This window comes from Microtus oregoni, unplaced genomic scaffold (assembly GCF_018167655.1).
Source record: "Microtus oregoni isolate MIOR12 unplaced genomic scaffold, Mior012 000016F_ref0000370, whole genome shotgun sequence".
Classification (NCBI taxonomy): domain Eukaryota; kingdom Metazoa; phylum Chordata; class Mammalia; order Rodentia; family Cricetidae; genus Microtus; species Microtus oregoni.
This window is the reverse complement of record NW_024543075.1, coordinates 3,789,700-3,808,901: the sequence shown is the minus strand read 5'-3', so window position 1 is coordinate 3,808,901 and position 19,202 is coordinate 3,789,700. Positions and strand designations below refer to the sequence as shown.

Genomic DNA, 19,202 nt, shown 5'->3' with positions numbered 1-19,202 from the left:
CACATGTGCCTTCTCCCCTCACAGACCCATCTGGAGCCTGAAGAAAGGGGAAGGGATAGTCCCAGACCCAACAAGGTATATGGGTGGGTGAAGGAGGGTGTTGGGGGATTCTGAAGAGACTTTGTCTTCTTCAGAGAATCCAGCAGGTAGCTCCAGGCACCCACTGCCCTAGACACTCTAAACAGACAACAACCCTGAAGCCAGAATTCTGGCCCTTAGGGACCTGGAGTGAGTCCACCTGTCCAGGCCTTACAGCACAGCAGAGCAGAGGAAAGGCTGAGGCAATGCAGGCGTGTAAGCAGGCACACTACCTTGCGCTGGCAGAATGTGGAGCAGTAGTTCACCTTGTGGCATCCGGTACACTCACTCATGGCCTCCCGGCCACAGTTGACACAGGACTGCTGCAAGAAGGACAAACAAGAGTCAGCGTCTCGGCGGGTGCTGGCCTCCATGGCAGCTCCCATGACTAAGAGACACTAGACACGCCCTTCTGGACCATGTCCACCCCTGCGTCATTCAGTTGTACGGAGCTGGCCTCTCCCTTTGTCTGAGTTTGCCCTGTGTCAAGCATCAGAACATCAGAGTCCAGGTATCAGACCATGTATCAGTGTCTAACTCCAAGGAGATTTCCTTTCAGCCGTGTGGATATGAAAACCCAATTTGGGGAAAGTTCTCAACCCTCGGGCACACTTCCTGAGTGCTTGAGGACCCAGCCTGCAAACAGGCAGCGGAGCAGGCATTGGGTACACCAGGGTCTCTGGGCCCTCTCAGGCGTATTAACTCTGGTATGGAGTTTGGGTCTTAGGGTCCCAAGTAGTGATCAAGGCTTCCTTTCCCCATACTGCTGTTCAGGGTCATTTCACTGAAACAGCACTAATTGTCCAACATTTCACGTATTTCTTTTCTTTCCTTTTTTTGTTTGGTTTCTTGAGACAGGGTTTCTCAGCCTTAGCTGTCCTGGAATTTGTTCTATAGACCAGGCTACTCTTGAACAGACAGAGATCTGCATGCCTCTGCCTCCCGAGTGGTGGGATTAAAGATGTGTCACCACTGCCCAGCATCGTGTATTTTTTTAAAGCTATGTTAGAGGGGGACAGTTAATAAACTGAGGTGCTGAACACAACTCTCAATGACTGATTATGTATGGCACTCGGCAACTGCAAGCTGGCTATCAACAACCCCTTTCCAAACCAGAAAACCGGAGACTCGGCTACAGGGCTGGGAAGAACGTCTGTGTGCACTGCTGGGTCACATTGGCTGAAGGGACCCATGCTAGTAGGGCAACGGGCAGCAGCCTGCTGTGACCAATATACACAATATACAGATGTGACTGCTGGGCTCGCAATGCTACTCAGGTCTGCTCGACCACTGTTTTTGTGGGTATGCTGGAAACACAACAATTACTTGTAGGCTCTTGTTTTGAGTTTCAGCTTTCTTCTGTGCTCTTCGCTGTGATCACCATCTTCCCACCTGTGAAACATTAGCTACCTCATTCCCTTTAGAATTCATGTGATGGAGGAAAGTCATTGGTTAAATAAAGAAACTGCCTTGGCCCTGATAGGACAGAAAATTAGGTAGGCGGAGTAAACAGAACAGAATGCTGGGAGGAAGAAGAAGTGAGCTCAGACTCGATAGCTCTCCTCTCTGGGGCAGAGGCGATGAAGCTCTGACCCAGGATGGACGTAGGCTATAATCTTCCGGGTAAGCGCACCTCGGTGCTACACACATTAATAGAAATGGGCCAGGCAGTGTTTAAAAGAATATAGTTTCCGTGTAATTATTTCGGGTAAAGCTAGCCGTGCGGAGCTGGGCGGGAACGCAGCTCCTAATACAACAGAGTGGCACCCAACGTGATGGACTAAATCCACTTAAAAACCTGAGAGGGCTTTAAAAAAAAGGGAGAGAGAGTTTAACACAGCTTTTGGCTGTTTGTGGGTGCAAACAAATTTGCTGCAAAGAAATTTTCCTGACTCAGCAGCAGGAAAAAACTGGCTGTTTTAAAATGCTGGCTTTCTGGGCTGTGCCACCATTGTGATCTCTGCCTGGCTCCTGCAGGAGACAGAGCTTTTGAATGGAGCATTTGGATAAATGTACGTAGGCTTGGGAGAGAGAAGAAAAAGAATATAAAGAATACAGTTAATGTCCTTAAAAAAAAAGGGTAAAGTCTTTAAAGAGACAGAATAAAGTGATAGAGTAAAAATAAGCCACGTAAAAATGGAAAATTCACAGAGAGTCTGGATTATGTACATTGTGTTTTCTTTAAAATTTTTGACTGTGAAGGAGCTAAGTACAGAGAGACATTTCATTATATGGGCTGCCAAGTGGAACCAGAATGTATGCTATTATGCTCTCTTTAAATTGTTTGAATGCTGAGGAAAGAGCAACAGTTTTGTTTATAAATGCTGCTGAACTAATCCAACATAGATATTTTGAAAATACCTTGACTTCTGAATTTGGATCTAAGGATATGATACTTTGGAAAAGAGATTCTTCTTTTGTTTTCATAGAGGATGAGACCCTGTGGATTGTTTCTATCCCAATATGGTATGATGGACCACGCCCTCCTGAAAGGTTCCTGTGAACACCCTCAAAAAATTACTTCACGCCGGGCGGTGGTGGTGCACGCCTTTAATCCCAGTCCTCGGGAGGCAGAGGCAGGCGGATCTCTGGGAGTTCGAGGCCAGCCTGGTCTACAAGAGCTAGTTCCGGGACGGTCACCAAAGCTACAGAGAAACCCTGTCTCGAAAAACAAAAAAAAAAAAAACAAAAAAAAAAATTTACTTCACTCAAGTGCCTACTGAGATGAACCTGGCAGACAGGTTTTCCCATAAAAGACCTAAATAACAGTGCCCCCATTCAGAAGGAAGCAGTTTGGAGAGAAATAACTGCACCCATATTCCCAAATATTATTTATAAATGTTCTTTTACATTTAAAGGGGGATATGATAGAGGTATGAATAATTTGCATTGATATGGATTTTGATTTAGTGATTTAAATTTAAGGTCAATTTTATTATATATGTGTGTGTGTGTATTTCTGATCTTGATTAAGGTATTGTGATTGTGTAGTTCATTTAAAAATGTAATGTATATAGGATGTTAATGGATAATCATTGATAATAGTCAAGCTTGTAGTTATGTTAGTTAGATTTTCTAGATGTGCATAGATATATTTCAGATAGGCATTCTTAATATCTTTCAAAGACTACAGAATATGACATTAACGTTTTAATAACTTAGGGTTTTCATGACAATGAGACACGTCTGCTCCTGGCAGCACCAATCTACTTCAAGAAGATGGGCATCGAAGAGGCACCTTATGGAGTTTGATAGCCATTTGGGCAAGAAACTGCTCTCGCCTGGACTATTGCATAAACTGGACACAGAGAACCCGCAGAGAGAGGACTACTGAACTTGCCTAAAGGTGAGATGATCTTTCGGGGTTCCTGATTCATGAAAGAGTCTGCGAGACATTCTGCAGGACACAGCAGATAATGTCTGAACTGCCTTTGAAATTTCCTGCTTCATTGAAATGTCTGCTGGAAACTATGGACCTGTAGGCTGAAGATGGATGCCCCAACGGTACAGAGGAACTTTGGGTGACTGTCCAGGCAGCAAGATGTCTCTGTGATTTCTAGAGTTTTGTAAGTTGTTTACTTCTCATTTACTTAGGTAACATTATATCCTTCTGGAGTCTTTGATGGAGTTGAAGAATAGATAGTTATAGTTTTCCTTAGTTATGATAAAGATAAAATAGATGTAAATAATGTAACTGTAATTCTTGCTTGATAACTGTTTTGTTATATGTAATTTTGCTATGTTAAAGTTAAAGCCTTCCTTCCTTTTTGTTTAAACAGAAAAAGGGGAAATGATGAAGGAAGGTCATTGGTTAAATAAAGAAACTGCCTTGGCCCTGATAGGACAGAAAATTAGGTAGGCGGAGTAAACAGAACAGAATGCTGGGAGGAAGAGGAAGTGAGCTCAGACTTGATAGCTCTCCTCTCTGGGGCAGAGGCAATGAAGCTCCAACCCAGGATGGACGTAGGCTAGAATCTTCATGGGAAGCACACCTCGGTGCTACACACATTAATAGAAATGGGCCAGGCAGTGTTTAAAAGAATACAGTTTGTGTGTTGCTATTTTGGGGCATAAGCTAGCCATTCGGCCGGGAGCCAGGTGGCAGGAACGCAGCTCGCAGCTCCTTCAACACTCATGGACTGGGTACTGAGTCAGCTCCCTAAGACTCTAGCAATGAACCGAGCCTCGAAACCGTGCCTCTACTCTGAATGAATAAATACTGCAAAAAAGTCCATAGCTGTGTAGAATTGGAAGACCAGAGTCAGGGAAGGCAACATCGGGGAGGTAAGGGGTCCAGACATGTGGAAGCTAAGAAGGCAGAACTGGCTACAACCAGAGATTGAAAGACATCAGCACGTTGACCCTGCTAGAAATATGTGACCAGACATTTCAGTAGTGTGGGAGATAAACCAGTCGGAAGAGTCTTTGGTTACTCATGATTCCTGTCAGGGAGAGCCCCAATCGAACTTGAGCAGTGACCCAGAAAGCAGAAAGAGAAGAGCAGACAATGGCAGAAACCCCAGCCTAGGCTGCAAGGATTGCCACTGAATACAGGGATGTGGTAAGACAGAATGTGTTCTTCCTGCCAGAACATGTGCAGTGGATGACCTGCCAGACTCTTCAGAGAACAAGAGAGCAGGTCTACGCAGCTGCAGCTGGGGAGGACAGCCCTCCCCTCCCTGTGCTGGGGTAGCATGTGTGACAATGACTGTGGAGCTGGCAGCCGTGTTCGGAGGTAGGAGAAGGGGCTATGATTGACACGCTCATGGAGGACAGCCTGCGGTGGTCACAGGGACCCTCGGTACTAACTCTGCAGCTTTTCTGAAAAAATGAAAGATGACCCCAAGATCAGTCTGTTTTTTCAGACACAACCTCCCTCCATGCCAGCAGAGGTGCAGCGACACCCATCTGTGCTGCCAGAGTGACCTGAAGAAGCCCCTTCTGAGCTTCCTAGAATGCTATGGAAGCCTCGGAACCAGCGAGCGGCTTTCCATGAATGGGCCTCAGCAGACAATCACCACAGTGATCTTCAGCAAAGAGGCCATAGGACTGCCTCCGTGGCCTGTGTCCAAAGAGCAGGCTCAGATATGAGGCTGTCTCTAGGGCACTGTGGCCCCAGCACATGGATAACAACTTCCAACAGGCAGAGAGTCCTTGGCCTCTCAGAAGGAATGGGTACCTAAGCCCTGTACTCTAGGCATACTCAATTCTAAATTATACAAATTACACATCACAGGTAACTGAGCCACTTCTCAGAAAAAAAATCCAAACTTATAATAAGATGAAAAGACTGCCTATAAAATGATCACTAACCTGAATCACTCAAGGAATAATCTCTATAATGTATTTGCCATCAGTTCAGCAAATGACTTTGAGTCTAACTTGAGGTTGGGAGCTGCACATGCTCCTGCACTGGGTCTGAGCCCCTCCTCATCAGTCTGAGCAGAGGGGCCTTCACTGGGGCCACCCCTGTACTTGTCCCTCTGAATTGCACAGCACATGGGCAAAGGCTCTTGGAAGCAGTGGTCGATATAAGACCCTGCGGCTACTCAGCCAGCTCGGCTTCTGCTGGACACAGTGCCCTTGACAGGCAAGGACATGAGCTTTTCTGCCCTGTTTAGTCTCTGCAGATCGAATTACTTACACACACACACACACACACACACACACACACAAAATCCTGTAATGACTTGCTTCAGCAAAGCTAAATTTGCTCTCTTCTAAAGCTCCAAATAAAACGTGAAAGCTGGAGGCAGGAGGATCATGAGATGGCTAGACTAGGTGAAACAGGAAGATCCTGACTCAAAAAACCAACAGCTAGGAGCCTTAGGACTCCTCCTAAGGGTTGCTCTGTGTTAGCACTGCAGTCTCTCCCAAGAGGCCCCAGTGAGGCTTCTCAGCTTATCCTAGTCCACTGCAAGTGGAAAGGGTCCCAGCATCATCTTTCCACTCAAACACAGGCACTGTTTGCCTTCTGAACTTCCACTTCCTGCCCTGGGAGCAAACAGGACTACTAGCAAATAAAACTTGGATGAAGCAGGGCAGTGGTGGTGCACACCTTAAATCCTAGCACTCGGGAGGCAGAGGCAGGCGGATCTCTATGAGTTCAAGACCAGCCTGGTCTACAGAGTGAGTTCCAGGATAGGCTCCAAAGCTACGCAGAGATATCCTGTCTCATAAAACATAAAGAGAAGGAAAGGAAGGAAGGAAGGAAGGAAGGAAGGATTGATGGCATGGGACTGAGTTTTCAGAGTAGGGGCTCAGTGAATGCAAGCTCACTTTGATGCTAGTTGCTGTGTTTAGGTGTTAGTGTTTCAGCCATTCTCAAGAAAAGTCACACTTTCTATAGTTAAAAGGAAGCCATCTGAGTTGCTGACCATGAGTCCATGCCTACTGAGTTGCTAACAAGGCCAGTCCTCAAAGGATTTGAGTTAACTAGAACCCAGCACTTCACAAAAACTTAGAGACCGGCTGCTAGGGCCAGTACATTTATCAAAGCTGTCATCAAGTATGCTGGGCTGGACCAGGAGCAGGTGGTGAGGGGGCTCTTTATTTCCATCTGGTTTGTTCCCACCAGTCATGTGACTCTGGCCACAAACCAGCAGTCAAGGTCTGTTCCTAAGTCCCTAGGTTCCACACAAGCCCAGCCACCTGAGCCAAATGATGGATAATGGGTTCTTTTTGTTAATATGTTTTTAAAATCCTATGTGTATGAGTGTTTTAATTTAATGTATGTAGCAGGCAGTGGTGGTGCACATTAATCCCAGCACACAGGAGGCAGGGGCAGGTGGTTCTCTGTGAGTTGGAGGCCAACTTAGTCTACAAGAGCTAGTTCCAGAACAGCTAAGGTTGTTCACAGAGAAATCCTATCTTGATAAACAAACAAACGAATGAACAAAAAATTTCATGTATATATGCTCACCATATGTATGCAGTACCCAGGGGACTCTTCAGGCTGAAAGAAAGCCTAAAGACTTAAATAGTGCCAAATTATTGTGGCCTAATAACGTGGCAGAGTACTGAAGGTACTAACCCAGTGGTCAGCCATCAAGTTCAGAGCAGCACTTACCAAGACAGGGCACTGCAGCACAAAGGGATCCTAGAGATTTTAAGCAGGACAAGGCAGCACAGTCCTGAAAACCAGCACTGAGGAAACTGAGGCAGGAGGATCATGAGATGGCTAGACTGGGTGAAATAGGAAGATCCTGACTCAAAAAACAAACAGCTAGGTGTGGGGGTGGAGCATACCTTTGATCCCAGCACCTGCAGGCAGAGGCAGGCCGATCTCTCAGTGAGTTCGAGGCCAGCCTGGTCTACAGAGCAAGTTCTAGGACAGCCAGGACTACACACACACACACACACACACACACACACACACACACACACAAAACCCTGTCTAGAAAAAGCAAAGCAAACAAAAACAAACCAGACATGTTGTTTTATACCTACAATCCCAGTACTTGGGAGCTAGAGGGAGAAGGATCCCAAGTTTGAGGCCAGCCTCATTTACATAACAAATTCAAGGCTAGCCTAGGCACATGAGACCCTGTCTCAAAACACCAAGGTGGATGTGGTGGTGTAACTTTTAATCCCAGCACTCAGCACTCAGGAGGCAAGAAGCAGGTGTAGCTCTGTGAGTTCCAGGCCAGCCAGGGCTATATAGACAGACTTTGTCTCAAAAACAAAACCTATTCAAAACCCACATTAAAACACTGCTAAAATCTCAGAGAACATTCTCTAGAGCCACACTGGAATACAGCCAACTGCCATAAGAAATACAGAAAATCCTTGGCTATTTGAGAATTACACATATTTCTAGGTGATGTAGATTAAGTTCGGAAGCTGACCTACATCAAGCCATCAACTGGTTTTCAGCAGGTCTCTGAATGGGGAAAGGAAAGTCTTTTTCGCAGTTGCTGCTGGAAGAAAAACGAACCTCGAAACCTACAAGTGCTCTGTTGAATAAAAGAAACAATGACAGGAAGTGGAAGCACACAGCTCGGCCCCTGCACTGGTGTGGAGTTCCACAGGTCGGTACTGACCTCTGACAATGGAAATCAGGACGATTATGAGGGTAGGAAGGTCAGGGGATGGCACTGGGAGTCACTGTGGTGGCCGTCCTCAGAGTAGTGTTTGCCAAAGCTCGTGGACCCTGTACTAGGATACAGGCACTCTACTGGGGCTGAATTTTGCCCCATTAAAACAAAAGTCCAAAGCCCACAGAAAATGTTAACAGTCATTTGATTTTGAGAAACTGATACTAAGGATGCATTGGGCCCGTGTACTCAAGGAAGCTGCAGAAAACATGGTGGTCACAAGATCACGCCACCCTCCATGGCTGACAGGAGGCAGGGCATTGCAACAGCAGATGGAAACTGTGCTCAGGCATCAGAGCCACACCAAAGATAAAATGAGACATGTCTTACTACATAAAGACAGCCTGAATGTAGAAACATATATGAATACCATTCATTCAAAAATAATGGTTGGTATATATAAAAATGTCTTCCCTGCTCAATACACCAATCTTACCCAAAATGTTTTGTCAGTGTCTGCCACCTTCGTTTGCATTATTTTCCAGATCTCCCTTCTCAGGACAGTGGGGCGGTGAGCATCGCGGGGCAGCAGAGGAATCATGCTATCCCAGGGCCGGGGAGGATGATGGATACAGCGATAGGTCTGAGCTCACCTCTTTTCGCTCTGCATCAACCTGCATTCTCGCCTGCGTCACAGCAGCCTCCCTGCATGAGCTCGCCTGCTTGGCTTGTTCAAACAGCGTCTTCAGCTGCTGGGCTGTGCTGAGCAAGGAGTTGACCATCTCTTCCAGGTACAGCCAGTTCCGCTGTTCTGACATCTCCAGCCCGCTGACCACGGTGGGAGAGACAGCTTTGGTGGGGGTGGAGGGCGGCACGGCCAAGGCAGGCAGGGACGTCAGGACTAGAATGTGGAAGGGGACAAACCAAAGGTTAGTGGCTCCTAAGCCCGACACACTCAGGTGTGAGGAGACACACTGGTGGTGAACTGGGGAAGGAAAGGGGTGAAAAGGTCCGTCCCTACTCCTTGTTCACATTCCCACATGTCTGTTGTCAGCCAAAAACCTTCCCCAAGGGCTGAGCACTTCCAACATGAGACCTAGAGTAGAAGCTCAGACAAGAGGTCAGTGACAGGCAAGACACCCAGAGACGGGGTAGCCGTGAAACATGGAGGGAACAAGCCATAGGACAAGCACACCAAGGACAGGGAATGGAGACTCAACCTGTACCACATACGGGAAAACCAAGGCTCACCTGGAAAGCTCTCAAGGCCTACAGTCAATACGGGGGTTATTAAGAACAGTGGGAGTCAGGATTCTCACAACTGGAGAAGTCACCAACACAGACAGAACGGACCAGGACACACTGCGACTTTATACTCAGTAGACACCGTGAACTCCCCCTGCAGGAAGGTCTACAATAGACATGTGTGTGTGTGTGTGTGTGTGTGTGTGTGTGTGTAGCTGCAAAACCCTACTGAGTAGATCGGAGTGGACACATCCAAATAGCCATGAACACCCACCAACATGGCAGGGCTTCTGTGGGATGCTGTATCTACTGCACAAAGCCTCTTCCCAATGCTCACCATGAACTGGATAAGGCACAGTCACCACAAAGCCAGCACTCAACAATACCAGGCCACTGTGACTTAGGCCCACAGCATGCAGAGGGGAATCCCACATCACCACTGGCTTCTGAAAGGTGAGGGGAATGCACAACTTGGGATGACGGCTGGTAAGATTGCTCGGTAAGTAAGGCCCTTGCACACAAGCACAAAGACCTGAATTCAAATCCCAGGAACTCTGGAATGCAAGGCAGCCTGGAACAGGCAGTGGAGAAACAAGAGACCTTGTGTGAGGTGAGGACTGACACCCAAGGCTGGTTTCTGACCTCCATAAGCACATACCACAGTGCACCAAGGAATCATATGTCCACACTTCCATACAAATATGTGTAAAAACACACATGATAGGTATGGTGGCGCAGTCTTTAACTCTAGCACTCAGAAGAGGCAGGTGGATCTCTGTGACTTCAAAGCTAGCAAGTTCTAGACCATGCCAGTCAGAGCTATCCAGACCCCATCTCAAAACAACAACAATAAAAAGGGACACCTCCCAAATAGGCAAACACACACACACACACACACACACACACACACACACACACACACAGGAAAAGAAAGAAAGAAGGTGGGAAGGAAAGAAAGAAAGAAAGAAAGAAAGAAAGGAGAACTGAAAAGAAAACTCTCAAGTGTCTGGTTAAGGCCGAGAGTAAGAAAGTGCCTTCAATAAGGGGCAGGTCAACACAGAGGCCACTATGGGGCTCCTGCTGCCTCCTACAGGGCTCTGGGCATATGAGCAGAAATCAGAAAAGCAGCAATCGACCCACAGATTAAACCAGGAAGCCCTATGTTCAAGCTAGTGCAAAGTGTGATGAGGCACTGCAGACCTTTGTGGACTCAGGAACCTCCCAGGAGGTCCCCCACCCTCAATCAGGTGTCACGGTTAACCTCGGCAAGAGGACAGGGCTCAGAAGACATAGCAGCCCTATCCCATCATTGACAAAGCCACAACAACGCATGCCACAAGAGTCAACATCACACTATTCTACATGACTGCTGTTGTTAACCCCCAACAAGGGGACAACATTCAGGAAGGAAGTCACTGGGGACCACTAGTCACTGGCTCAAGGGTGGCTAGTAAATGCTTACTTACTTAATTCTTGAGTTTCATATCATCTTTTTTATTTCTTTTTGGTTTCTCAAGACAGGGGCTGGGACTAAAGGTATGGGCCACCACAGCCTAGCCACCATACCATCTTCTCTCTCTCTCTCTCTCTCTCTCTCTCTCTCTCTCTCTCTCTCTCTCTCTCTCGGTGTGTGTGTGTGTGTGTGTGTGTGTGTGTAGGAAACAAAACACTGAAGCATGTTGGGTGAAGCCTGCAACCACTCTTAAATATTTAGGAGATAAAGTTTTGCATTTATAACTTCTTTTTGAATATTTGATGTCATTCTCAAATTTTTGTTTTGTTTTTCAAGACAGGGTTTTTCTGTATAGCCTTGGCTGTCCTGGAACTTCCTCTGTGGATCGAAGTCATAGAAATCTGCTTGGCTCTGCCCCCCAAGTGCCAGGATTAAAGACATGTGCCACCACCACTCAGCCAAAATAATTATTTTAATGTTATAAAATATCAGTCGTCTCCTACAGGCTGAGTGCCAAGATGGAGCAAGCAGTAAAGGACACAGTCCACTCAGGGCAGGACAGGGTCCAGCGTGCAGCAGAGACAAGGGAGGAGGCTGAAACCGCTGGAAGAAGTGGAGTCAGCATGAGTCTAGTTCAGACAGACTAAAGGGAAGATAATGTGAGCCAGGTACACGCCCGGTGACCTCATCCTTTAATCCCAACACTCAGGAGGCAGAGGCAGGTGTACATCGTGAGTTCAATGTCAGAGCCTACTAGTGCCAGGACAGCCAGGGCTACACAGAGAAACCCTGTCTTTGGGGGGTGGGGGAGATAATGAAACAAACAAGAGAGGGGAAGGAATTTTAGTTTGGTTCTCATGCTGGAGAGCATGACAATTATAAAAACAAATGCTCATCAGCAGGAGGAGGTTCAGGTAGTATTTTATCCATCGTATGTACTTTTAAAAAGTATACTGACAAAGAAATTTACCCAAAACGTGCTGCCAAGTGAAAACCCAAGGTCAAACTGCCCACACAGAGAGGGTCATTTCTGCTCTCAGCTACAGGGACACAGGGACACAGTCTCTGTGATGGTTTAAAAGGGAGTGGCACTATTAGGTGGTGTGGTCTTGCTAGAGTGGGTATGGTCTTGTTGGAGGAAGTGTGTCACTGTGGTGGCAGGCTTTGAGGTTTCATATATGCTTAAGCCATGCCCAGTGAGACGGCTCACTTCCTATTTCCTTTGGTGAGGACTCCCAGCTCTAGCATCATGTATGGCTGCCTTCACGCTGCCATGCTCTCCCACCATGACAATAATGGACAAAACCTCTGAACTCTAAGTGAGCCACCCCATTAAATGTTTCCCTTGTAGCCGGCAGGGTGGTGCAGGCCTTTACTCCCAGCACTCGGAATGCAGAAGCAGGCGGATCTCTGTGAGTTCGAGGACAGCCTGGTCTACAGAAAGAGTTCCAGGATAGGCTTCAAAACTACACAGAGAAAGCCTGTCTCACAAAAAAAAAAGGTTTCCCTTGTAAGAGTTGTCGTGGTCGGGCTGGAGAGATGGCTCAGTGGTTAAGAGCATTGCCTGCTCTTCCAAAGGTCCTGAGTTCAATTCCCAGCAACCACATGGTGGCTCACAACCATCTGTAATGAGGTCTGGTGCCCTCTTCTGGCCTGCAGGCATACAGACAGAACATTGTATAATAAATAAATAAATATTTAAAAAAAAAAAAAAAAGAGTTGTCGTGGTCATGGTGTTTCTTCACAGCAATAGAAGCCCTAACTAAGACAGTCTCTCACACCACATACTTCTTGGTCCAGTCCAATGGTCTGTCAAGGCAAGGAGATGGTCTGCTCACACACTTCTGCTAGGGTGAACCTGACACTGGTGTAGGAGGCCCTTCTGTCTATGTGTTGTTTTCATTGGTTAGTAAAGGAACTGCTTTGGGCCTGTAGCAGAGCTGTAGGGGAAAGAGCTAGGCGGAGAAAACTAAACGGAATTCTGGGAGGAAGAAGGCAGAGTCGAGGGGATGCCATGGATCCGCCGCCGGAGATAGACATGTTGAAATTTAGATGGTAGGCCATGACCTCGTGGTGATGCACAGATTAATAGAAATGAGCTAAATTAAGATATAAGAGTTAGCCAATAAGAAGCTAGAGCTAATGGGCCAAGCAGTGATTTAATTAATATAGTTTCTATGTGATTATTCTGGGTGTAAGCTAGCCGGGCTGCGGGGAACAAGCGGCCCCCTCCCTCCAGCATGACATTAGCAGCATTAGGTCATTTCGGTCTCTATGGAAGTAGCCAGCTACAAACAAAAGCCTTACATGTAACTGAACAGCACAGTTGGGACCAAAAAAACTTTCTTTACAAACACCTGGACCTTGCCAGACCTAACCCAGTAAGCACTTCAAGAGAAAAAACAAGCACACCAGCACAAGCCCCATGAAGCAATTCTAAAGCTGGGGTGGGTCAGAGGTAGAACACTTGCCTAGCATGTGTGAAACCCTGGGTTCCAACTACAGTACTACAAAGAGTAAAAATCAAGCCAAAAAAAAAAAATCAAGTAAAACCACAATTCTGAGGACAACAGTCTGCATACGCATGGATTTTTTTATACTCACCAATTTTGGGATGTGATGTTGGCAATGCAGCTTCTGGAAACGGTGCAATCTGGCAGCTGTCCTGATAGCCAGGGTAGTGGGGTTCAGGGTGGCCAACCCTGCAGGGGGGCTGCACACCTGCCTCTTGCACTGTTAGTGAGAGAGAGGTAGACAGCCTCAGCACCTGCTATTGGCACAGCAGATTTAGCTCCTGAGAGAGAGGTGGACAGCTCAGCACCTTGCTATTGGCACAGCAGATTTAGTTCCACGTGCCTACAGCTACATACTCAACGAAGACATACTGGCCGCGGGAGGCGACAGAGTGAGCACTTTGAATTGATACATTTTGATTTGGGTGGTTGATGAAATAAAATTTATCACGAAAAATACTATCATTTACTTTGTTAACATGACTCTTAGAATATTTAAAACTACATATTATAGCCAGGCAGCGGTGGCACACGCCTTTAATCCCAGAATTTGGGAGGCAGAGGCAGGCAGATCTCTGTGAGTTCAAGGCCAGCCTGATCTACAAGAGCTAGTTCCAGGACAGGCACCAATAACTACAGAGACACCCTGTCTCAAAAATCAAAACAAAAAACAAAACAAAAACCCTACACATTGTTTCTAGGGGCTGGCATCAGCTCAAAGCAGCATCAACCAATGCTATGTATCTCTATGCGCTGATCCCAGTGCTATTTCTCCAGAACCCACCAGGCTCCCACCAGGATCTGGCCCTGCTCCAGGCCCCTGCTGAGGAGTCAGGCGACAGAGGTGTTGGGTACATATCGGTAGATACTAAGACAACTTACCTGTGGCTCCTGCAAAGACATCACCTTGGGCTGGACTCTCAGAGATGACGGCAGTGGCCTCTACAGTGGACGCTCGGTCAAAGGTTAGTGCTCCAGAGGTAGTGATCTGTCCTGAGGGTGTCACAGTGACTGGAAAAGGCAAAAGGCATTTTACTCACGGCCAGGCCAGGCACTGGGCCCAAAGCATACACTGCTCTTTGCAAAGATGCAGGCTTCAGAGAGGTCCCAGGAGCTGGCCAAAGCAGACACAGTGACATACCCCACACATGGTATGACATCAGGAAGCCTTGGCACCCAGGTGACAGAGCCAGACAGGGCAGGACTCAGGCCTCTATCCACACTGCTGGGTCTGAGTGTAAATTAACTTTAAAATACTTTGCAGTTGGAGTCAGACTGTCTCAGAGACAGGAACCCCTCCACTGGGCTAAGGCAGGAAAGCAGGACCACATCTCAGCAAAGCACTGCTCTGCTGTGCTGGCACTCACAGGTGGTGGCTGCCGTGGCAGGGAGCAGCGTGATGTTCTTGGGGGAATCCTTCTTAACTGGAGTTGTGGGCAGCTCATTCTCTTTCTTGCGTCTTTTGTAAGGGACGAAGAGCCTGACTGGGCCACTCTAGGGAGAAAAGTAAAGCTGACCAAGGGCAACAGTACTTGAGGGTGACAGTGCCTGCTTCCCACGCCTTATCAAACTAGTGAGTCTGTTAGCACTGCAGAGAGTAGAAGCCCTCCGGAGCCCTCAAAATGGCAGAGACGTTTTCAAGAAGAAATCTATGAACAGCACTGCTGCCAAGAAGAACACAACCTCAACATCTGGAACTTCGGATTCTTAGAAGAAAGGAAGTGGGACCAAGCAAAGGAGAACAAGGGAAACCACAGCCTGAAATAAAAATCCTCACTCAGAGCCATTTGCAGACACATCAGAGAAGCACTGGGCGATTAGCATGGTACAGGCCTATAATCTCAGCAACCAAGAGGCAGAGGCAAGGTGACGGCCATGAGTTCAAGTCCAGCCTGGGTTACAGTGGGAGACCTTATGACCAAAACAAAAAGCTCAGGGCCAGGAGTCGTGGCACATGCCATTAATCCCAGCACTCAGGAGGCAGAGGCAGGTGGATCTGTGAGCTCAAGGCCAGCCTTACCTATATAGTGAGTTCCATGACACCAAGAGCCTCATAGTGAGACCATGCCCCCAAAATAAACAAACAAACAAATAAATAAATGAAAAATAAGTGCTGGGCAGTGGTGGCACATCTTAATCCCAGCATTTGGGAGGCAGAGGCAGGCAGATCTCTATGAGCTCAAGGTCAGCCTACAACAACAAGATCTACAGAGAGTTCCATGACAGCCAATGCTACACAGAGAAGTCCTGACTCAAAATAACCAAAACTAAATAAATAAAATAAAAATAAATGAGAAGCTCAGCAGTAGATGACAGAACTTACCACCAAACCTACCAAGACTGAAAATCTGAGTTTGATCCCTGATCCCTCCCACATCAAACATTAACCTAGAAAATTCCCTACAGACATGCCCACAAGACAATCTGGCCAAGGTAATTCCTCAAATGAGATTCACTCTTCTAGGTTAACAAAAATTACCCAACACATGCCTCTACCTGATGAGTGTTGCCATCACAGGTGTGTGTGATTTATCTTACTGGTTTTTCGAGACAGGATTTCTCTGTGAAACAGTACTGGCTGCCCTGGAACTTGCTTTAATAGACCAGGCTGGCCTTGAACTCACAGAGATCCGCCTGCCTCTGACTCCGGAGTCTGGGATTAAAGGCATGTGCCACCACCACCCAGCTGTGTGTGTAATTTATACTGTGCAAGGACTGAATCCAGAGGCTTTGTGCGTGTTGGGAGAATGCTCTACCAACTGAACTGCAGCCCAGCCCTCCCTCCTTCTTTGTGTGCATGCGGGGCGAATGCTCCACCAACTGAGCTACAGCCCAGCCCTCCCCTCCTTTGTGTGTCTCTCTGGCTTCTGCACCTGCACTTCTCCTGGCTCCAGCTGCTGCTTGTTGTTGTGCTGTGTGGTCTGTCTCTTGCTCATCTCCACGTCTTTGTTTAGTTGAGAACCAGACCTTCCAGGCGACACACTGTGGCAGCAAAGGGTACTGACACCCACCATCCCTGGCTTTTTGCTCTCCGGTTTGTGGGAGACCATGTTGTCTGGCTGAAGTGTCTCCTGCAGGATGTAGTGGTCTCTAAGAGCTCAGCCTGAGTGTGCAGTTGCCTCAGATAAAAGTAGGCCTCTGGCTGGGTCTGTTGGCTTCTCTGCTAAGCTGGTGCCTACTGGTAGAGCTACAGTGGGGCTCCAGAGTCCCTGGCAGACTGCTGGCATGTAAACTGCCATCCATTATCTGAGCAGGTTAATCTACAGCTCTTCGAAGGCAAACCTCTGCAGCCTGCTTTTAATTTGAGAAGGCTTTCCTTGGCTGCTGATTTTCTTGATTCTTTCTAGCTGAGGCAAGGCGGCATCTGCTCTGATGTAGCTACTAGTTTTCCCACTGTTCCCAGAATATTCTTGGTCTTGGATATCCCTATAGTCTCTAAACCAGTCAGTTCATTAGAGGAGTCACAGTTCACTCCATCAGAATAGCAGCCCTGCTCTGTGATCACAATTTGGAAACTAGCCCTAGAAAGAAGCTCAGCTGAAGATACCAAGCAACAGGCTCAGCCAGACTGATACAGAGGGGCTGAGGTAAGGGGTTTCACCCTAGCACTGGTTGCGAAGTCACTGTAACCCACAGCGGTCAGGTGAGCAAAGCTATAGCCTAACCCTACAATGACGTAACCTGTCCCTGCATAGGGAGCTGCGGGAGGAGGACCAATCTCGAGAGGAGCCTTTTCCATCCTGAGCTGGAGGATACCTGGCCCTGCCCCTTGCAGTTGGTCTTTGCTCTGCACTTGGTGCTCGTCTAGGTCACTGACCTCAGGGGTCACTGGAAACAATCTCCAGAGATGCCAAGTAGTGGTCTTCCAGTTTCACCACTCACTCCTTTTGGGAACAGACTAGGGAGCATCTCACAGCCCCTAGGGCAGTGCTCCTCAACCTTCCTAAGGCTGCGACCCTTTAACACAGTTCCTCATGAACTGGCTGCTCTTTCTGAGGTCCTGAGTTCAATTCCCAGTAACCGCATGGTGGCTCACAACCATCATGTAATGAGATCTAGTGCCCTCTCCCAGTGTGCAGGCAGAACACTGTCTACATAGTAAATAAATAGATCTTAAAAAAAATTATTTCACTGCTACTTCATGACTATAACTTTCTTATAACAGTATTACGAGTGATAATCTGATATGTAGGATATCTGGTATGCGATCCCTGTGAAAGTACTAATACCCCTCAAACGGGGCTGTGACCCACAGGTTGAGAACCACTGCCCTAGTAACAGCCAAGGCCTAAACTCTGACAGACCCCAGCCTGCTGAGTGGTATTTAATGCCTTAGAAACTCTGGGTCCAGCCCCACGTCACAAGGATAGTCCATGTGCTTCCTTCTAAAACGTCAGGGCTTTTGCTCTCATGTTTACATCTTTGTTACAGTCTGACTTCACTTCTATCCACAGTGGAGTTTGGGTCAAAGCTCATTCCTCGCCCAGGAATAGCCAATGGTTTGGCACCACATGTTGGAAGCTTGTGGCAGCGGCTGGACTCTGGTCAGTTCCCTAAAGGTCCCAGGTCCTGCTGACACACTGTGCTGATGATTACCATAGCACAGAGAGCTCTCACGAGCCCATGGTGACCTTGGCGATTTCGGATTTGTGTCCTGGAGCTCTTGAAAGACTAACCCCTCATGCTGCAGTGTGACTCTACAGGCCTGTCTTAGGGGTATAAGATCAAGACACACTGTATAAATGTAGCTGTCAAAGAATTTTTTTCTTTTTGGTTTTCGAGACAGGCCTGTCAAAGAATATTCTAAAAATATTCTTAAAAATATTCTCTCTTGGGGCTGGAGAGATGGCTCAGTGGTTAAGAGCATTGCCTGCTCTTCCAAAGGTCCTGAGTTCAATTCCCAGCAACCACATGGTGGCTCACAACCATCTGTAAAGAGGTCTGGCGCCCTCTTCTGGCCTTCAGGCATACAGACAGAATATTGTATACATAATAAATAAATTAAAAAAAAATATTCTCTCTTAGGAGCTGGGCAAATGGTTCAGAGGTTTACAGCACTTGCTGCCCTTGTAGAAGACTTCTGTTTGATTCTAGCACCCACATGGTGGCTCACAACCATGTACAGTTCCAGTGCAACAGGATCCAAAGCCCTCTTCTGCTCATATACATACAAATAAAATAAAGAAATATTTTTAAAAATTCTCTCTCTAACTTTTTGGGGGAGGATCTCACTAAGTAGTCTTGGCTGGCCTGGAACTTGTTATGTAACCCAGACTGGTTTCCAACTGTAGCAATTCACCCAACTCTGTCTCCTGAGTGTTGGTGTTCCAGTCATATGCCACTGTGCCTAGTCTAGATTTTCACTCCTGTCACCTAGTAATTTACCAGACTAGTAATGAAACGAACACAAGAAAACCCTAATTAGGCAGCTTCTACGTAATGTTTAAGACATTTAAAAGCAATTTGTGTTGTTAAGGGAAGAGGAAACAAAAATAGTACATTTATGTTAGCATTTCACTTTTGAATCAGTTAAGAATTCATGCCGGGCTGGAGCACACCTTTAATCCCTGCATTCAGGAAGCAAAGGCAGGCTGATCTCTGTGAGCTCAAGGGTAGCCTGGTCTACACAGTGAGTTCCGGGACAGCCAAAGATACAGAGAAACTTGTCTCAAAAAACCAAAAAATAAAAAATAATTTGGAATAAGAAGCTATTTCAAGGACATTAAAAGATCTATCCATAGTAAGGTAGGGGGTTTTGTTTCCTGGTGGCAAGGACGTTAAAAGATCTCCCATTTCGGTGTCTCTACAGTTATCTTCTACCCAGCGAAAGCAGCAGCCGTCAGTGAGAAAAGAACCTGGGAAATGGAGGGACAGCGC

At 47.0% G+C, this 19,202-nt stretch overlaps 1 protein-coding gene across 1 annotated transcript in view; it reads right to left on the bottom strand.

The window, feature by feature from the left end:
* Deaf1 (DEAF1 transcription factor) overlaps nucleotides 1-19,202 on the bottom strand; it is a 31,077-nt gene that overhangs the window by 5,004 nt on the left and 6,871 nt on the right. Inside the window, exons 7-11 of the mRNA XM_041666874.1 lie at nucleotides 14,693-14,819; nucleotides 14,208-14,336; nucleotides 13,417-13,545; nucleotides 8,768-9,015; nucleotides 312-401 (exon numbers count right to left, since the gene is read on the bottom strand). Of these exons, the coding sequence (XP_041522808.1) occupies nucleotides 312-401; nucleotides 8,768-9,015; nucleotides 13,417-13,545; nucleotides 14,208-14,336; nucleotides 14,693-14,819 (723 nt within the window). The remainder of the gene's footprint in view (nucleotides 1-311; nucleotides 402-8,767; nucleotides 9,016-13,416; nucleotides 13,546-14,207; nucleotides 14,337-14,692; nucleotides 14,820-19,202) is intronic.